Source organism: Molossus molossus, unplaced genomic scaffold (genome assembly GCF_014108415.1).
Source record: "Molossus molossus isolate mMolMol1 unplaced genomic scaffold, mMolMol1.p scaffold_m16_p_1, whole genome shotgun sequence".
Classification (NCBI taxonomy): domain Eukaryota; kingdom Metazoa; phylum Chordata; class Mammalia; order Chiroptera; family Molossidae; genus Molossus; species Molossus molossus.
The window spans coordinates 158,630,462-158,649,338 of record NW_023425344.1 but is presented as its reverse complement, the minus strand read 5'-3'; the positions used below and the strand labels follow the sequence as shown (position 1 = coordinate 158,649,338).

Genomic DNA, 18,877 nt, shown 5'->3' with positions numbered 1-18,877 from the left:
TTGTTGTAATTCCAATTTGGTCCTGGGAAGAGATGAGTGGAACTTCCACATATTCTGTTGCCATCTTGGATGTCCAGTTTTGGATGCTGGAGGTCCAAGATCAGGGTGCCAGCATGATCAGGTTCTAGAGAGGGCCCTCTTCTTCCAGGGTTCTAGGTGCCTTCGCCATAGACATCTTTGTCATAAACCCATGGTTTCCTTTTCTATTCCAGAATATAATAGCAATTTAAATGTCTGCAACTTGGCATATGGATGAACTACAAGGTATTTTTCAGTTCTATGGTTTCATGACTAAACTTTAAGGAGAAAAATACAGCTATACTTGCTTTCATGTACATAGGGTTTTCTGTTAACTATACGCAAGAAACTGGCAACAATAGTAGTTCTTGGGGAAGGAAACTTACTTTTTCCTTGTACTAAGCATTTTTGCATGGATCTGTTTAATACCATGTATTATTTACTATTAATACAAATAATTTTTAAAACAAATACATTTTAAATGTAAGCAGACAATACATTTTACTTGTTAAAGCAAAGCCCTCCCTTTGTAAATGTTTACATTCTGTCCTTCTTGCTCTTGTTTTATTTGGGGGAGGGTAATAACATTCATTTTTCTCATGTAAGTAGCATTTCAAGCAGAAGTGCTTTTATTTCAAAGCACCATAATATGATGGTCTCTTTAAGAACACCTCTGCCGCCCTGGCCGGTTTGGCTCAGCGGTTGGAGTGTCGGCCTGTGGTACAGAGAGACCCGGGTTTGGTTCCCGCTAAGGGCACGTACCTCGGTTGCAGTTTGTCCCCGGCCCTGGTTGGTCGTGCGGGTGGCAGCCACTCGATGTGTCCCTTTCACATCGATGTTTCTCTCTCTCTCTCTTCCTCTCTCTCCCTCCCGCTCTATCTGAACAAAAAAATGGAAAAATGTCCTCGGGTGAGGATAAAAAAACAAACAAACAAAAAAAAAGAACACCTCTGCCTCCTGGTGTGAAAATCCAATAAATAAATAAATAATCCTGCAAAGTGATCACAGCCACCCATCAACTTTCATTAACATGATTATGTTCAACAGGACATGGGTTATGGGGACCTGACACCACTATTACAATTGACAACCTTGGAACAGATCCCCTTGCTCAGGCCTCAAAAGGACAGAGAGATAAACTGAACACTCGTAATTAGAAAGAGCCAGTGGGACCCTCAAAACTCAAAACCTGTGTAAACATGTCAGCACTGGCGTCTCGCCCTTCCTCTTCCTCTTCCTCACTTCTCCTCCTCCTCGCTCAGGTTGGCATTCCCCTGGAATGTGGATGTCAGCGTGTTTTGCAAAAGGGCTGCCAGTTTTTTGGATGTCTCTTTGAGAAAGGCGCTGCCCGGGTGGGCACTGTTCACGTGCAGGTGCAGTTCCTCCTGGATGGGGCCTGTGTAGCCACAGTCCTCACAGACATAGAGTCCCCACGTTGCTTGTAGGCATACTGCTGCTGCACCCCGTGGATTTTCTTCAGGTGGGACTCCAAGGAGCAGCTCCAGTGAAGGCTCTGTTGCAGACATCACATTTGTAGGGGCGAATGCCTGCATGTGTGTGGACGTGCCTCTTTAGGTCGAAGGTGTCACTGAAGCCCTTGCCACACAGGTCACAGCTATGAAGTGCCCAGTCGCTTCATGTGCCTGTGGTGAACAGTCTTGATGTGGTTCGTTCTTTAATTTCATATTTGTAGGACTTCCATTCAGCTTGATTTCAGGCGGTTCTGAAGGATGGTTGTTCTGTAGTTTAGTTGTAATTTTAATGTGGTTGTAGGAGAAGGCATTATAGCATTTACCTACACCACTACCTTGACTGGAAGTCTCCTTCTTGCTCTTCTTTACAACCTTATCATTAGTGATTTTTAAAAATAATTTTTAGGAACTGAGGGAGGTAGAACAGAGATACAGAAGGTTTTGATGATGGAAATTGCTCTTTATTTTGCAAATATTTTTAACTACCTGTGACAGGTCCTGGGCTGGGCACTTCCTTCTTTTTATATTATTATTTTTTCTTTATTGATTTGAGAGAGAGAGGAAGGGAGAGAGAGATAGAAACACTGATGGGAGGGAACATTAATCTTGATTGGCCGCCTTCTGCATGCCCGCCAGTGGGGATCAGGCCCACAACCTGGGCAAGTGCCCTGACCAGGAATCAAACCAGCGACCTCTTGGTGCATGGGTTGATGCTCAACCACTGAGCCATCCTGGCTGGGCAGGGCACTTCCTTCTTTCCATAACTACTAGAAGGCTTCTTGTGTAAACACCCAAGCATTGTTTTTTTACCCTTTGAGAGTTCTACATGCTTAAATGCTTCCCATAAGTGATGATCGGTTCTCCATGAATTAAGCAAAGAGCTCACCTGCAGGGAGAATCACCGGGGTACTGAGGTAAGCCCCAGGTGTGTGTTTGAGGCAAAAATTACATTGATGACCTACCTGTGGGTGAGATAGAGTGTAGCTGTACTGCTGGGGTGGGACGGGTAGTGATCTTGAACTAGATGTGCACTATTGAGAAAATAAAAGAAAAAGATAAAGATAAAAGGGGGGAGGGGTGGAAGGTGGTAGGAAGGGAGAGAGGCAATAGAAACTGATACAAAGACATTTTAACTCACAAAATTGTTGTATTACCCAAAAAAGATTTATAAACAGAATTTCGAACACACTAAAACAATGGTGTACCACCATCTAACACCCTACAGACCTCAGGCTAGGGTGAGATAGGCCACAAAACTTAAGGGAACATCAGAGAACTCAGTAATCACGATAAATATCTTAATAAAATATATTTAAAAATTAGTGTAATAATGTGTGATGAAAAATATCAAAATGTAAAATACAGGGTTAGTTTCTGGCTTTACCTTTTTTTTTCCCCTCAGACTCCAAAAAGCCTTGGGCACCCTACAGAAACTTCCTACTCAGGTACATCTTATTAATGATGTTTCCCAAAAGTTAGTTCTCACAACCCCTTTTACATCAGTAACTTTTCTTGAATGCCCCAGCATTTATCTGTAGCTCTCTTCTGTCTGAAAACTCATCTCCCTTGTAACTGGTAGTAATCTGATGGCAATCTGAATCATCTCAGATCCTTTCAGTTCCTTCCCAGACAGCAGTGGGCACTGGGCACCTCTTTGCTAAAAGAATGCAGAAATCACAGACCTTAAACGGCGACGAGCAGGGAAGGAACCCGGATGCATTTTGTTTGGTACAGAGTGTTGTTGTTTTTTAATTGAATATATTATTGCTAAGATTTTAAAATCAGAATATTTCACATGAAAATAATCTAAATCTCTTATTTCTTGGAAAATTAGAACGTCTAACAAAAGTAGGCCCAGAATCTTTCATGACAGCAATGGGCAATTCAGAGCAGAGTGGCTGTGCCCTTAGAGCTCTCTGTAGTTGGCCACCTCCTCCCTACATGGTTTAGTCATTCACATTGTCTGCCAGGCCGCAGAGCTCTTTGAGTTTGCGACCTAGGAAGGACGATGCAATGGCTAACACCCATCTATTGGGTCCACTCGTTCCCTCCTGGAGAATAAATGTTTTCCTTGCTGACCTTTTGGATGCAGTCTGGCACAGAGGCTCACAGAAACAGCTCCCCTTTCTAGCGGACAAACTTCCCGCAACCCATGAAACTTGCCCTGCCCTCGCACATTGGTTCTCTCCTGCTCTTTGCTCCAGAGTCGCCTCCCCTGCCCAGGGCCTTCCCGCGGTCCCCCACCACCTGCGCGCCGGAGCCCGGGAGGCGGGTCCCGGCCCCCAGCCACGGCTCTCCGCCGGGGGCCGGGAGCTCGAGCTCGCCCACGGCGGCACTGGGCATGCTCAGAGGCGGCCGCGGGGGCAGGTTTGCTTCGCAGGCGCTCGCACTCGGCGGCCGGCGGGCGCGCGGCTGCAGCTGGAGCTCGGGCGCCTGGAGTTGGAGTTGCCGGAGTTTCCCCCCCACCCCTCCTCCTGCGCGCGCGGCAGCCGGAGCCGGCGCGGAAGCCGCGAGAGGCGGCCGGCCAGCACCCGGTCCGGCCGAGACTTGTCCGGAGCCCGGAGCCCCGCGCGGGGCAGCCCCCGGGGAGGAGCCTCGCTGGCTGGGACGCGTGCCGCGCACTGGCGCTGCCGGGGCACGAGCCGGGCTGAACGGTAGGGCCAGGGTGTGGGGAGCGGGCGGGCGAGGCAGAGGCCAGGCCAGGGGGATGCGGCTGCAGCAGCCGCAGAGATTGGGGCTCCCGGCACTCAGTCCGATGCGGGAGGCCGGGTCAGGGACCCCACTGCGGGGCTAGAGGGGTAGGCAGGCGCCCAGATAGATGCTTTCAAGTCGACGGGCGGCGGGACAGGGGGCTGCGCGCCCCGGCACAGATGCTTAGTGCGCGCCGAGAACGGTTCGGGTCCCTGGTTACCCCCAAACCTGGTACCCGGCGTGCGGCAGGGTTGGGCAAGCCGCGTAGCGGAGCAGTTTCCTCCGAAAAAGTTGAGGATGGAGCCCTTATTTTCTCACCGTGCCCGCGGTACGATGGTCCTGAGAGTGCCGCCCGGAGCTCCCAGGGTGGAGGAGCTGAGTGGGTCGCTGCGCCCCTGGGCTGAGCTCCTCCACCCCCGGCTGAAATCCACGAAACACCCAGATCTTCGCTTCCCTGGCGTCGTCTAGGAAAATCATTCCTGCCAAAACTGAGGTAGGCTCTCCCGGCGGGCACGGTTCCCTGTCTCCAGGGCGCTTATTAGGGCGATGCCCCTTCCCCAGCCTCAGACGTGGCAAGGGCGCCGGGTTCCGTGTTAGCCCTTGTGAGGGTGCGCGCCAGAGTGGAGCCTCACGCACTTGGTGGGGCAGCGGGCTGGGGTAGGTGACCAGCCTGATTTTTCCTCCAGCCTTTTTTTAGTTTTACAGCACCCTACCATTCCCCACCCCACATCACCCCCCTACATCTTTGCAGAGGCAAGACCTGGAAGAAGAGGTGGAGAGTTTGGGTGGACATACTGTTCCTTAGGAGAGGAAGCCTAAGTCGTATCTGCCTTGGGCTCCGGCCCCAGAACTTCTTAAGGAATCCTCTCCCCTTTCTATATTCTTTAGGGGCTAGGTGGGAAGTAGTAGGGCCGGTGGGTCCACAAGAAGGTCCACCTTATCCCATTGGTTTCCTAAGATCGTGTTCCAGGCGACTCCAGGACCCTGGAAATGGCATTGTGTGGATTGCGAGGGTGTGGAGGATGCTGATGGTTTCTCTTGGCTCCACTTTTTTCACTTCTTGTTTTGAGTTTTGGGGTTTTGCCTGCACGCGAGTCAGAGCTGCGCTGTCATAACCCGAGGGGGTGGGGAGTGGAGGAGTTTCAGCTAGGCAGTGAGCCGCGGTTCGCCCGCCTCTGAGGCTGCTAGTGGGAATTCGTCCAGAAATGATTATGCAGGCTAGAAATATGCCTCTCTTTTTTTCATTTTGGCTGAACACCTTGGCTGTTGGGTTTATGTGTTAAGTTCTTAAAGGGGCACCCACACACTGCTCAAGTGCCATGTTTCTAATTTAGGGGCTCGCCATTTGTGCTGCATGTTTTTTTGTGTGTGTGCTATTTCCTAGGGGTAATCTGCTTTGGGGCACATTTTCAGATGTGGGAATCACCTGGTGTGGGTACCTAGGTTCCAGAACCAGACAGACCTGAGGTCAAGTTGTAGTTTTACAGGGGATGATTGTATTGGCAAACTGTTAGCCACTTAAACTTCAGTTTTCTCTTCTGTCAAATGGGGATAATAGTGACTTTATCTCCTTTCATTGAAGGGTTGGTGTAAGGCTTGAGTAAGATAATGGAAATGTAAAGCACTATTCATGTCTTACTGTGTCTGTGCCCTTTACTCTTTTTTTTTTTTTTTTTTAATTAACCAAGTCTTTTATTTTTATTTATTTATTTATTTTTGTTATTCCTCACAGGAAGATATTTTTTCCATTGACTTTTTTGGAGAGACTGGAAGGGAGGGCTGGAGGGAGAGAGAGAGAAACATTGATGTGTCTCATTGGTTGCTTCTTGTAACCCAGGTACGTGCCCTTGACCAGGAATCGAACCTGTGATTCTCCGTGTGTGGGCTAACACACTAACCACTGAGCACACCAGCCAGGGTGAATTAACCAATTATTTTAATTATAACAAGACATCTAAGTCTTCTCCCTTGTGCCCACTACTTACCAAGAGATTTAGTTGCTAGGGTCTTTGGAGTAGCTATTTATCTTCTTTTTCTCTTCCCTTAAACCCATCTCTTTTGATACCCAAGTCCTCACATTTATCTGTGGGAAGCATGGTGTATATTAGGAAACAGGGTGGGATCGCCTTATCAATGTTCACAGTCCTAGGTCCTGGTTTCAGATCCAAGATTGATGAACTAGTCAGCAGACCCTGAGCTGGAGCTCTGGCTTGACCTCTAACAATGACCTTGAACTAAGGATTCAATCTCTCATTTGGGAAATCAGTCTGTGAGCTTAAGCATCAGTGCTGAGCAGAGGCAAGAATAGGTGAGATTATCTCTGACATACTTAGTACGGGTTTCACCAAGCTCGTGACCCTCCGTCCTCTGCATCTTCCCCAATCTTAGGGCAGTGGTTCTCGACCGTAAGCCTCAGAGTCACCTGAACTACACCCATAGAATCCCTGACTGCTGGGGGGAGAGAGAGTAAGAGAATGAGGTTTGTTCTGAGATGCCACTATTTTAATAGCTCATCTATAGAGACAGAGTATTTTAGGAACTTGCCTAAAGCATTTTATATTTCTAATACCTGTGCCACTTACCATTGTCCAGTTTTAATAATTCCGATTGCTCTTTAAATGATTTCTCTCTCTCTCTCCCTCTCCTTCTCTCTCACACACACGTAAAGATAGGCTCTCCCCTTATTTTTGTACCGTAAAGTACTTAGTCTTTGGTTTCCAGGTCACTCTTGGGTAGACTGAGATTGGTGATCCTGATAGTGATAAATCCAACAACTACCCCATTTCTTTTCTTTGGGAATTTCAAGCATTTGTAGAGTGTTCTGGCAGCTTGAACCTTAAGAGTGGAGAACTTATGAGCAAGTCTGAAAATAATTGCAGTGTGGTGTCTTCTCTGAGTGGGCAGCTTGCCCAGGATTCGGGGGAGGTGACGTGCACCCCATGGCAGGTGTCCCATAGTGGTCAGATCTGGGGAAGGCCTGCTGTTCCTTCTGAAGAATGATGGTGTTGGCACTCACTGAGATGCTCTCTCACTCTCCAAGGGTGAGAAAGTTCGACTTTCAGGGGCAGCTGTGCAGTATCAGTGCTGCTTGGTGTGATTTAGCTTATAATTAAGCTCTTCTCCTTGTCCCTTAAGCTATGGTCCTGGACTGAGAGCTGACCATGACTTATGGTGGCCTAGATTGTAGCATTGCATTTTAGCTGCTTTGTATCCGAGGGGCTTCTGGGTCCTGGTTGAGTCAGGAGGGTGCCTGAGATGACATCCTAAGGCAGGAGGAGGTTTCTGTAGCACCCAAATGAACTAGGTATAACAGGACATCTGCCCTTAAACTAGCCTTGTGTTGCTGTGCCAGACGGGGTCCCAGCTGACCATCATGCTTTATCTCAGCTTTCCATGTGTGCTTTGTTGTAGTTTTAAAATGATTAGCACTAGAGAAACTATCAGTAAATCAGAAACCTATTCAAAAACTCAAGTGTGGCACTTAGTGCTTCAGTGGATAAACCTGCAGGGCCCACGTCCATCTTCCTGCCTGTAATCAGCACTTAAGAAACAAGCTTCAGGTTGTACTTCTTAAGCTTTACTAGCTCATTTAAATGGTTTGGGTACTTAACCTGAATAGGGAACATTTCTGTTTTAAAATTCTTTCCCATAACTTGATGTTTATATTTTGGGTGTTACCACAACTTTCCACCACTAGGTTTTCCAATGTCAAGGAAGCTTCTTTCCTTATCTCTGTTGTTCACTGTTCTGAGCACATGACCACATGGTATCTTTGCTCCCATGGATAAGTCTGTTGTGAGACGGTCATTATGATACTTTATTTCTCTTTGGTCATCAGGGCTGTTGTCACTGGGTCATAGAGAGTCACGGCCCATTCCTGGAACGCTGTTCTCAGCCTTCCTAGAGGGTGCTTTTAAACTAAAACTCAGGTTGTACTGCAGTTGCTCAATTCTAATACACATTTTTCTCCACATTTCATCATTTTCCGACTTCAGAAATCCAGATGGCTCTTAAAATTTGAACACACTTCATGTATGGTTTCTTTTTTCTCTTTCTGTAACCTAGCTTGTTAGTAGACTGACTTCCAATGGATGGCATTCTAAAACAAAGCAAATCTGGTTCCTTGTCCCAGTAGAAAATATGGCTTCTCTTCAGTACTTTCCAGCTGATAGAATTGAGCAGCACTTGAATCAGCTCAGCAGGTCCCGGAGTATGTCGGAAGAAGGGTGTTGGGGTGGATGTTAATAGGTGTGCGTTTGTAAAGGGCAAATCGATCTGGAAGCACTGCCTATTATTTTTCCTTCTCTCAGACATTCTCCACATGTGCACCGTCATTTCAAAGGCTCTGAGAAGTACTGCAGTTAACGATCTCAGCAACAAAAACTTGGTTGTATTTACTTAATTAAACATTTCCCAGAACACAGACCATGTTGAGGATTTGTGTGTATCTTCTAGGACTCCGTTACTGAATTGGCACAATCCAGCAATTCAAGTAAGTTGTTTAATACCATCTGTGAATGAGGAGGTTCCACCTAGTATGTCTTTACTTTTTTTTTTTTCTTTCTTGATTTTTAGAGAGGAAAGGAGAGGGAGAGAGAGATGGAAACATCGACGAGAGAGAACACTGATTGGCCGCCTCCTGCATGTCCCTCAGTGGGGATCAGGCCCACAACCTGCGCATGTGCCCTCACCAGGAATCAAACCGGTGACCTCTTGGTGCATGGGTCGATGCTCAACCACCAACCCACACTGGTTGGGCTCACCTAGTATATCTTTAAAGTAAAGGGCATTCGTTAAATATAGATGTTAATTGATGAATGAACTCTCCAGGTGCTGTTTTTTATGTCAGAGTAGAGAGAAAACATTTTAAGCTGTGGTGGCTAAGACAGTCTTCATGGAAGGACTGGACTAAGACAATGTAAGTGATGGATGGCACTTTTGTAGAGGAAGAGGGGTGTCATAGTTTAGTGGTGCGATGGAGCAGGAGTGTGGAGACTTGTACTTGTGCCCACATGTAAGTACATTTTGGAGCACATCAGGAAAGGACCATGCCCAGCACGGAGTGAGATGGAGTGAAACTGTGGTGGTATAAGAACCTATTGCTAAGGTCTTTTCTTGATTCTGTAAATTCACTGAATGAGCAGATGAATTCCAGTGGCCACAGGTTGTGGATCGACAGGAGGGGAAACACGACACTCAGGCTGAAAGCAAGGAGGGATGCCTGAGAAAGAAAGGGAGGAAGACATGTTCCTAGTCCTTGAGGATGGCAGGTTCAGATGCAGAGGAATTCATTACAGTGTATGTCCAGTTAAAGAATTTTGGATATTTGGGGAAAGGGTATTCTTGGGACACCCCCACAAAGAGGGGTCTGAACTGGAGTTTCAAAAAATAGCAAGAAAAAAGAACTTTTACAACTCAACAATATAAAAACAAATAACTCAAATTAAAAATGGGCTTAGGATTTAAATATACATGGCCTCAAAGAAGATACACTAATGGCCAATAAACGCATGAAAAGATTCTCAACATCAGTAGTCATTAGGGAAATACAACTCAAAACTACAATGAGATAACACTTCACACTCATCAGGATGGCTGTAATAAAACCGATATAACAACAAGAGTCAGTGAGGATGTGAAGAAATCAGAATCCTTATACATCACATTGTGGGTGGGAATGTAAAATAGCATAGCCACTTTGTAAAACAGTAGTTCCTCAAAATGTTAAACATAGAGGTACCTTATGACCAATTCCACTGCTTGGTATACACTCAAGAGACTAGAAGATATATGTTCATGCAAACACTTCTACATAGATGCTCATCATAGCATTATTCATAATAGCCCCAAAGAGGAAATAACCCAAATGTCCATCAGCTGATGAATGGATAAACAAAATATGGTATAGCCACACATTCCTTGAAAACATGCTATATGAAAAAAGCCAGAGACAAAAGGCCACATATTATGTAATTCCATGATGAAATGTCCAGAATAGACACATCCATGGTGACAAAAAGTACATTCGTGGTTGCTAAGGGCTGGGGAAGGAAGGAATAGGGAGTGACTGTTGATGGGAATGCAGTTTCATTTTTGGGGTGATGAAAATATTCTGGAATTAAATAGTGATGATGGTTGTACAACTTGTGAATACACTAAAAACTAGTGAATTGTAGCCCTGGCCAGTGTGGCTCAGTTGGTTGGCATCACCTCTTGCACCAAAAGGTTGTGGTTCAATTCCCAGTCAGAGCATATGCTCTGGTTGCAGGCTGGATCCCCGTAGGGGCATGCAGGAGGCAGCCAATCCATGTTTCTCTCTCACAGTCAATGTTTCTCTCTCTCTCCCTCTCCCTTCCTCTCTCTCTCAAATACGATAAAAATATTTTAAAAATAAACTACTAAATTGTGTATTGTCAAAGGGTGCATTTTATGGTATGTGAATATCTCAATTAAAAAAGAAAACTAGTGCCTGGCTGGTGTGGCTCAGGGGATTTGAGTGTCACCCATGGACTGAGAGGTCCTGGTTCGATTCCCCATCAGGGCACATGCCCTTGTTGCGGTCTTGATCCCCAGTAAGGGGTGTGCTGGAGGCAGCCGATCCATGTTTCTCTCTCACATCAGTGTTTCTATCTCTCTCTCCCTTCCTTGCTTTTTAAAAAATCAATAAAAACATATTTTTTTAAAAAATGAAAAATAGCAAGAAGCAAATAGTGTCTGGCTGGTATGGTTCAGTGGTTGAACATTGACCCATACACCAAGAGGTCATCGGTTCAATTCCTGGTCAGGACACATGCCCAGGTTGTGGGCCTGATCCCCAGTTGGGGGCATGCAGGAGGTGACTAATCAGTGTTTTCTCTCATCAATGTTTCTATCTCTCTGTCCCTCTCACTTCCTCTCTTTCTAAAAAAAAATTAAAAAATAAAAATAAAGAATAAGAAGTAAATGGTGAGAGAAATCCAGGAGTAGGGTATTAATTTCGGGCCAAATTTTCTGTTCTCAGGAAGAAAATATCTAGATAATTTCTTTCTCCTCATTTGCCATTGGGTCTCCTAGGGTTTTCCCATTATTTTTTTCATTCAAAAACCCCTCCCCTGAATTAAAAGTGTTTTGTTCTAAGTTGCTCAAAGAGTACGTGGGATAGTTTTCATGCCAAATGCCTGTGATCTTCAGATCAGAGTGTGTTTCTGGACTTCCCTCTGGACGCGACTCCCATGTTTAGACTTCCTTGTTCCGGTCCACCAGAGGGCAATAGGCAGGGCTGGCTGGAAGCCTTCTGCTTAGCTTCTCCTTTAAGATTTGACTGTGGTAGACATTTTAGTGTCATCTTCTCATTTGTTTATGGAACTCTGTCAAGACCTTTGAAAAAGATCTCTGTATTAAGCAGGGTTTACATGGTACTTGGCATTATGCAAACATGAGCATATTTGAGTCCAAGAGTCATGGTACTACAGGAGGTTTAACACCACGGGTGCTGAGGCTGATGTCCTGGCGGTAGAGATCTTTTTCTGTCTTTAGCAGTGTATCCTAGCTGTGCTTCTCTAACTCATGGACAGGAAGCACCTGGGGATCTTGTGAAAGTGCTGATTCCGTAGGCCCGGGTTGAGGCCTGAGATCCTGCAGTCACAACAAGCTCCCACAGAGGCGGATGCTGCCAGGCCATGGATCCCTCTGCATATAAGCTGCTGCAGTCTGGAGAAGAGGGCTGTGGGGTGCGAGGGAGCTGAATGTGAGAGGTGTCTCTGCCATGCATTTGCTGTGGGAAGTTGGGCAAAGTAACGGACGTCTGAGCCACAGTTTTCGTATCTGTGAGATCAGCGTAAGATCTAGCTCTTAGAAAGGTGTCTAACGTGATGCGCCCGGAATGTTAAGTATTGTTTGCCTTTTTCATCTCACAGGGGCTACAAATTCCACGGTAAGGTCTGAGGGGAAAACATATGAAAGAAAACCACAGGTTTTGTAGAGGTTTTCGATTTGTGTGAAGAGAGGATGTCGGGAAAGCGTCATATGAAGCCTAGTCCTCGGGGCAACATTAATTTGCTTATTGGTTCTCAGAGGACCGCAGTTGGAATGAAGTCCCTGTGCTGGTCTTGGCTGAGTTTGGATGATTTTTAGTCGGGATGCTGGGTCTTTGCTTTCATGCACCCGGGGTCTATTTGACATCTCGGAGCTGCTCAGTTTTGCTCCACTTCCTTGGTGGGGAGGTCTCTGCCCCTCTATGTCTCCCTGCCACCCCCCAACCCCTCACTGACTTTTCTCTCTTATGAAAAACAGAGAAAGCAAAGGGAGCTAAAATGCAGAACATTGAGCTTCATTAGTAACACGGGATACGTTTCTGGGGATGAGGTTGGAAATATATGCTTCGTGGTGGACTTCAGAAAAATCTGGGCATTTCATTAGTTGCCTTTCCACAAGTCTAATAACTGAATAGGTGAGATGGAGGTAGGTTCATGGGGAGCAGCCGGTGGAAGAACTGGGCACCACTGGCACCGACTCTTTCTTCCGCTGGAGCCTGTGTAGCTTGCCCTCATGGAGCCTCATGTGTCCTTTGTTGCTGTTTGGAACCAGTAATAATCCCTGCTGGGCTGCCTCTTGGGGTTGGTTTGGGGCTCAGATGGGGAGTCTCTGTGAGGGCACTGTGAGTTCTCAGACGATGTACCTCTCTGTAAAGCCTGCTTCTCACCCCGCAGTGCTGGCTTAGGTCCTTATGTCCTCACAGGGTGACACAAGGTGAGTTGTGGCTTGTTAACTTCTGTTCTGTTTCTGTCTCTTTTTCCCTCATTTGAAGTGGGAGTAAATAGATTGTGTTTACATTTCAATTCATTTGATGGATCCTTTTTACTTTCTTCTGGGGGAAGAAAACACAGTTTTAAAGATTTGAACAAAGATTTAAAGATTTGAACAAAACCACAAAGTGCAGTAAAGCAAACTAGTTTCCAGGCTCCACAGCCTGAAACTCATTGCTTTCCTACGGACGGTGATTTCACCCTGTGAGGCCCTGTTTCACTTTCCTGTTCGATCACTTTTTGTGGATTGGCAGGTGTGGGTCTTTAATGACTGACTGCTTTGAAGGAAACAAGATGCTTCGATTTGATTCGCTGTTAGGGTTTCAGGGCAGCGGTCCTCAACCTTCCTAATGCCGCGACTCTTTAATACAGTTCCTCATGTTGTGGTGACCCCCAACCAAAAAGTTATTTTCGTTGCTACTTCATAACTGTAATTTTGCTACTGTCATGTCTTAGGTGACTCCTGTGAAAGGGTCGTTCAACCCCCAAAGGGGTCGCGACCCACAGGTTGAGAACCGCTGATTTAGATGGCTGCTGCACCAACATGGAATAATCAACGATGAGGTATTCGGTGGCAGCCTAACTCGCTAGGGGTGTTATGGGGAAGAGGAAACATCCCAGTTCTGGAGTGTGTGTGCTATGATCTCGTCACCTTTCATAACCACTATTGGTAACTAACTGCAGTCAGAGAGGTTATATATCAGTGAGCTAGCTGGTCTTCGTTTTGTTTTGTTTTTAATTTTTTTTTTCCTTTAGTGATTTTAGAGAGAGAGAGGAAGGGAGAGGCAGAGAGATAGAACATCCATGAGAGAGAACATCAATTGGCCGCCTCCTGCATGCCCCCCACTGGGGATCAGGCCCACAACCAGGGCATGTGCCCTGACCAGGAATCGAACTGACGACCTCTTGGTACATGGGTGGACGCTCAACCATTGAGCCACACGGGTCGGGCTGGTCTTTGTTTTGAAACTGCCTAGGAATATGTCACCTCACACAGTTGAAGGTGAAAGCCAGCAGCATCTATTAGTCAAAAAGTTACTGTTATTCTTGAAGAACAGAATCTACCCTATTATTCCGTTGTCAGTAAGGAAGCTGTTCTGCTGCTGCTGAAATGGAGCTGGGGAGGGTAAAACTGGGGTTCCTGAGAAGCTCCTTAAAAATGAAATCTTTATGCAACTATGATAATAATTTTTTAAAAAAACCCACTTTGATGATAAAAATTTGGTGCTTGCGTGAAGACCGCAACGCTATTAAAATGGACATTTCTCCCAATTTCACCTCTGGAAAATGAGACTTTTTCTTTTATTCATTTATTTTTAAAATTTTTTAATTCAATTTATTTATTTATTTTTGTTATAGATGTTTCTCCTTTCCCCCCACTGATTCCCCCCTCCCTCTTCCTCCCTGCCCGGTCCTCAGCTTTGTAGTCCATATCCATTGTTCATGCACACATGCATATAAGTTCTGTGGTTTATTTCTCCTCCACCATCCCCTCTTCTGGGGATTGTCAGTCTGTACCCCACGTCCACATCTCTGGGACTACCCCATTCCTCAGACTGTTAACGTTCATTGTATTCCACAAATAAGTGAGATCATATGATACTTGTCTTTCTCTGTTTGGCTTGTTTCACTTAGGATAATACTTTCCAGGTCCCTCCATGTCCTCTCAAAGGATAAGAGATCTTTCTTTCTTACAGCTGCATAGTACTCCATTATGTATATGTACCACTGATTTTTTATCCATTCATCTACTGACGGACATTTGGGCTGTTTCCAGATCTTAGCTATTGTAAATAGTGCTGCTATGAACATGGGGGTACATATATTCTTTGTGATTGGTGTTTCAGGCTTCTTAGGGTTTATTCCTAGAAATGGGATCACTGGGTCAAATGGCAGTTCAATTTTTAATTTTTTGAGGTTACACCATATTGTTTTTCATAGTGGCTGCACCAGTCTGCATTCCCACCAGCAGTGCACTAGAGTCCCCTTTCCTCCACACCCTTGCCAACACTTGTAGTTTGATGATTTGTTGATGGTGGCCATTCTGACTGGTGTGAGGTGATACCTCATTGTTGTTTTAATTTGCATCTCTCTGATGATTAGTGATGATGAGCATTTCTTCATATGTCTCTTAGCCATTTGTATGTACAGTTTGGAGAGGTGGGACTTTTTCTTTTAAATCAGATTGTTACTGACATGGTCAACCACACACCCACTGGTCTATCTAGTGGTTGATTTTTAAAAATCGAATGGGGAATCCTGAATTCAAGGACCTTGTTTATGAACAGTTCTTGCTCACAAACTCGACCAGGCTGTGAATTCCTCCAAAGGCAGGGATATTCATTTTCGTATCCCTAAGACCTCGTGTGTCTGGCGAATAGAGAATCAATAAAAATATGTGGAGCTGGATGGCTACTTTCTTCTGGGATGCTCCTCCACTGTCTGGTCTACAACATTTTCTGTCAGCATCTTATTTTTATTATTTAACATTTCCCGAGAGATGTTTTTGTGCTAACGTAGCGCATGGTTCTGGGCACTTTACGCATACGGATTCCTTTCATCTGCACAGCTGTCAGACGTAGATACTGTGACTTGTCCCTATTTGACAGTTGAAAAAGCTGAGACACAGAAAGGTCACGTGAAGCATCTAAGGCCCCGCGGCGACCATGTAGCGGAGCTGGGAGCTGAACCTGGGTGCTCCGGTTTCAGGGTTCCTGCTCAACAATAAGCTGGGCTGAGCTCTAGCAGACTCCCCGTCCTCCTGCTTCAGCTCTCACATTCACCCTTCTTTCCCACCCCCTGCCCCCGGCTTTCCTGAGTTACAGGGAAATGGGACCAGACATGCCTTCCCTTGCTCCCTTCTTTCCACCTCCTTTGTCCTCTGCCCCCATTCTGCCCACTTCCAAGTTCCAGGAAAATGTGACTCTGAGTTTGAAGAAATAGAGAAACATGTAGAGCATCCTAGGTCATTTGTATGGGCCCAGGCTTGGGGTGAGGCAGGCCATTCACACAAGGGCTGTTTGAAATGAACTCTGAGTGAGGCTGTGACCTCCAGTTTGCCAGGTGACAGGCTGTGTCACTTAGAGCCCCTCAAACCTTTTATGTGTATATGAGTCACCTGGGCATCCTTTTGAGAGACAGATTCTTATTTATTCGGTCTGAGATGCTGCACTTTTAACTGCTTCCAGAAATGGAGCTGGTGCTCAGCCCAGAGCCCTGAAGGAGCCCTGGGGCTGTGCAAGGTCACGTCTGCTATTCCCAGCACTGTCTTGCCTGAATGGGTCTAATCCCTGACCTGGGACCCGGAGCATGACACAAGAAAGACATCTAGAGAGATACACACTGAGGTGATGCTTTCAAAATAAAGAGTGGGTATTATTTCCAAATGTGAGCTGAAATGCGCTCTCTTTATGATAGGTTTATCACAGAGCTGCTCTGGTGGTACAGCTGTGAGATTGAGCAATGTAATAACTCCCGTTTGCATTGCAATCCCATAAAGAACCTGGCCCCCAAAACTTTTGGAACTAACTTTGTAAAGCTCTTCGAAATCTCCATAAGTCTCCTTAGGTCCTCCCCTCTTTCCAACTCCATCTGCTAGGGTATGCGATAATGTCCTAAGAATCAATACTGGAATGCGAATTTATAGTCTACAAAATGTTCTCATTGTGTCCTGTGTGAGAGATTGTAGCTCATAGATACCCAGCTGTTTTTTATACATGAGAGCAGGGAGGCCAGAGAGTCTCACTCTGTGAGAATCACAGGCTCACAAGGGATGGAGCTGGGGGCAGGCATGGGCGAGGGAGGATGACCTGCTGTCTCTCACTCTTTATACTAGGCCTGGCTGCGTAAATAAATGTGTGCCAATGGGCAGTCGAATTGGTTTGCCCTGTTTGGCTCTGCATAGGACAAGGCATCTAGATGGATTTGTTTGTTTTGTTTTTTAAATGTTTTTTAACTTGAACATACATACACATCCAGTTTAACATACAAACAGAAACACAACTCACATGGGTACAGTTGAGTGAATTTCCATTCCGTGAACACACCCATTCTTTAAAAAATTTTTTTTTCCTTTATTGATTTGAGAGAGAGAGAGGAAGTGAAAGGGAGAGAGAGAGAGAAACATCGATGAGAGAGAACATCCATTGGCCGCCTCCTCAATGTCCCCCACTGGGGATTGGGCCCACAACCTGGGCATGTGTCCTCACTGGGAATTGAACTGGTGACCTCTTGGTGCACAGGTCGACGTTCAACCACTGAGCCACACCAGTTGGACAACACACTCATTCTTAACAAATCAAGAAAGAGAGCTACCGGCACCCCAGGTCTCCCCTGTACCTGCCCCTTCTGGGTACCTCCTCCATGGTAGCCACTGTCCTGACTTCCAACATGATAGATAACTTGGCCTATTTTTGAGTTTTATAAAAACACACTCATACTTTTGTTTTCATTGATATCTAACTTCTTTCTGTTAACACTGTGAGACTCACCATAGTGTGCAAGCAGCGGTAGCCGGATTCTGTAAACATACCACAGTTACTGGCTGGGGCCCTTTGAATTGTCCCCGCTTTTGGCTACAATGAAAAATGCTGCTGTGGACATTCTGTGTATATGTCTTTTGGGTCACATAGCCATGTGTTTCTGGTGGGGGTAGGTGTAATTGCTGGGTCCTGTGATGTGGATATGTTCAGCTCTGCTTAGATAGTTTTCCGGTGTGGCCATTCCAGTTTATATTCCCATCTGGTATGGATGAGAGAGCCGTTACTCCACAGTCTTGCCCATATTCAGTGTAAGTCATATAAATTTGGGCTATGCTGGTGTTTGTACACGGGAGTTCTTTATGGCTTAACTTTGTACCTCTTGTCATCGTTTGAAGCTTAGCATCTTTGATGTGTATATTGGCATTTGGATATCCTCTTTTGTGAAGTGCCTGTTCAAGTCCCTGCCTATTTTTCAATTTTGTTGTATGTTTGTTTTACTTTTGAAAACAAAGTGAGGGTTTCATAGAAACATCTATGAAAGGTTTTTGAAATCTATAGTGATGGAAGTCACCTGTCAGTGATATCTGATTCCGTTCCCAAAGTAATTTCTAGAAAGTCCCTCCTGCAGGAGGCTTGTGGGTGAGGACATACAGAGGTATAAAACCCTTAACAGGGAACTTGTTGAAGGGTTGGGGAGTCCTGGGTATGTGGTCCAGGCAAATTGTAAAGTTGTGAGATCAGTTGGCAGCTCAAAAGCACTTAACCTATAAATGAGCTTGCCTTTTATGGAAGCCACTTTGGAAGATTGTAGACCAACTTCAAAAGTATCACTGAAAACATTTTGGAATTGCTTTGAGTATACTGTTCTGGATATTTTTAGTTGGTTTCAAAATGCATTTCGAGCATGCATTTGCTTTTGGAGAAAAGCAAAAACCTCAGCACCCAGTCCAGTGAATAAAGAGGGTGCTTCATGGGTGATTTGACAACCAAACCACTATTGATAAGGCTTGCCTATGAAGGGATGGGACTTCCTTTCTTGGGTGAAGAGTGAAGACATCAGTAGGGAGGCAGAAGACACCTCACAGAAAGCCGTCTTTTCCTGTTGCCTTTTTTTTTTTTTTTCCTCTTGATTGATTTGAGAGAGAAAGAGGAAGGGAGAGGAAGAGAGAGATGGAAACATTGAAGAGAGAGAACATTGATTGGCTGCCTCCCCCACTGGGGATTGATTGGCATGTCCCCCACTGGGGATTTGGTCCATAATGTGGGCATGTGCCCTGACCAGGAATGGAACTGATGACCTCCTTGTGCATGGGTTGACACTTAACCACTGAGCCACACCAGCCGGGCTCCTGTTGCCTTTTAAGTTGGTAATTTTGTATGGCCTGAGAATGATGTGATAAACATCCAAATGGCCCTTGGCAGAAAAAAGTTT

The 18,877-nt window shown here is 45.6% G+C and overlaps 1 protein-coding gene and 1 pseudogene across 1 annotated transcript in view; one reads left to right on the top strand and one right to left on the bottom strand.

Annotated features, from left to right (window-relative positions):
- Positions 1-1,256: 1,256 nt before the first annotated feature.
- LOC118617182 lies at positions 1,257-3,833 on the bottom strand (annotated as a pseudogene).
- Positions 3,832-18,877, top strand: part of STXBP6 (syntaxin binding protein 6) — a 252,998-nt gene continuing 237,952 nt past the window's right edge. Inside the window, 3 exon segments of the mRNA XM_036271586.1 lie at positions 3,832-3,949; positions 3,952-4,025; positions 4,027-4,144. Coding sequence (XP_036127479.1) covers positions 3,832-3,949; positions 3,952-4,025; positions 4,027-4,144 — 310 coding nt within the window.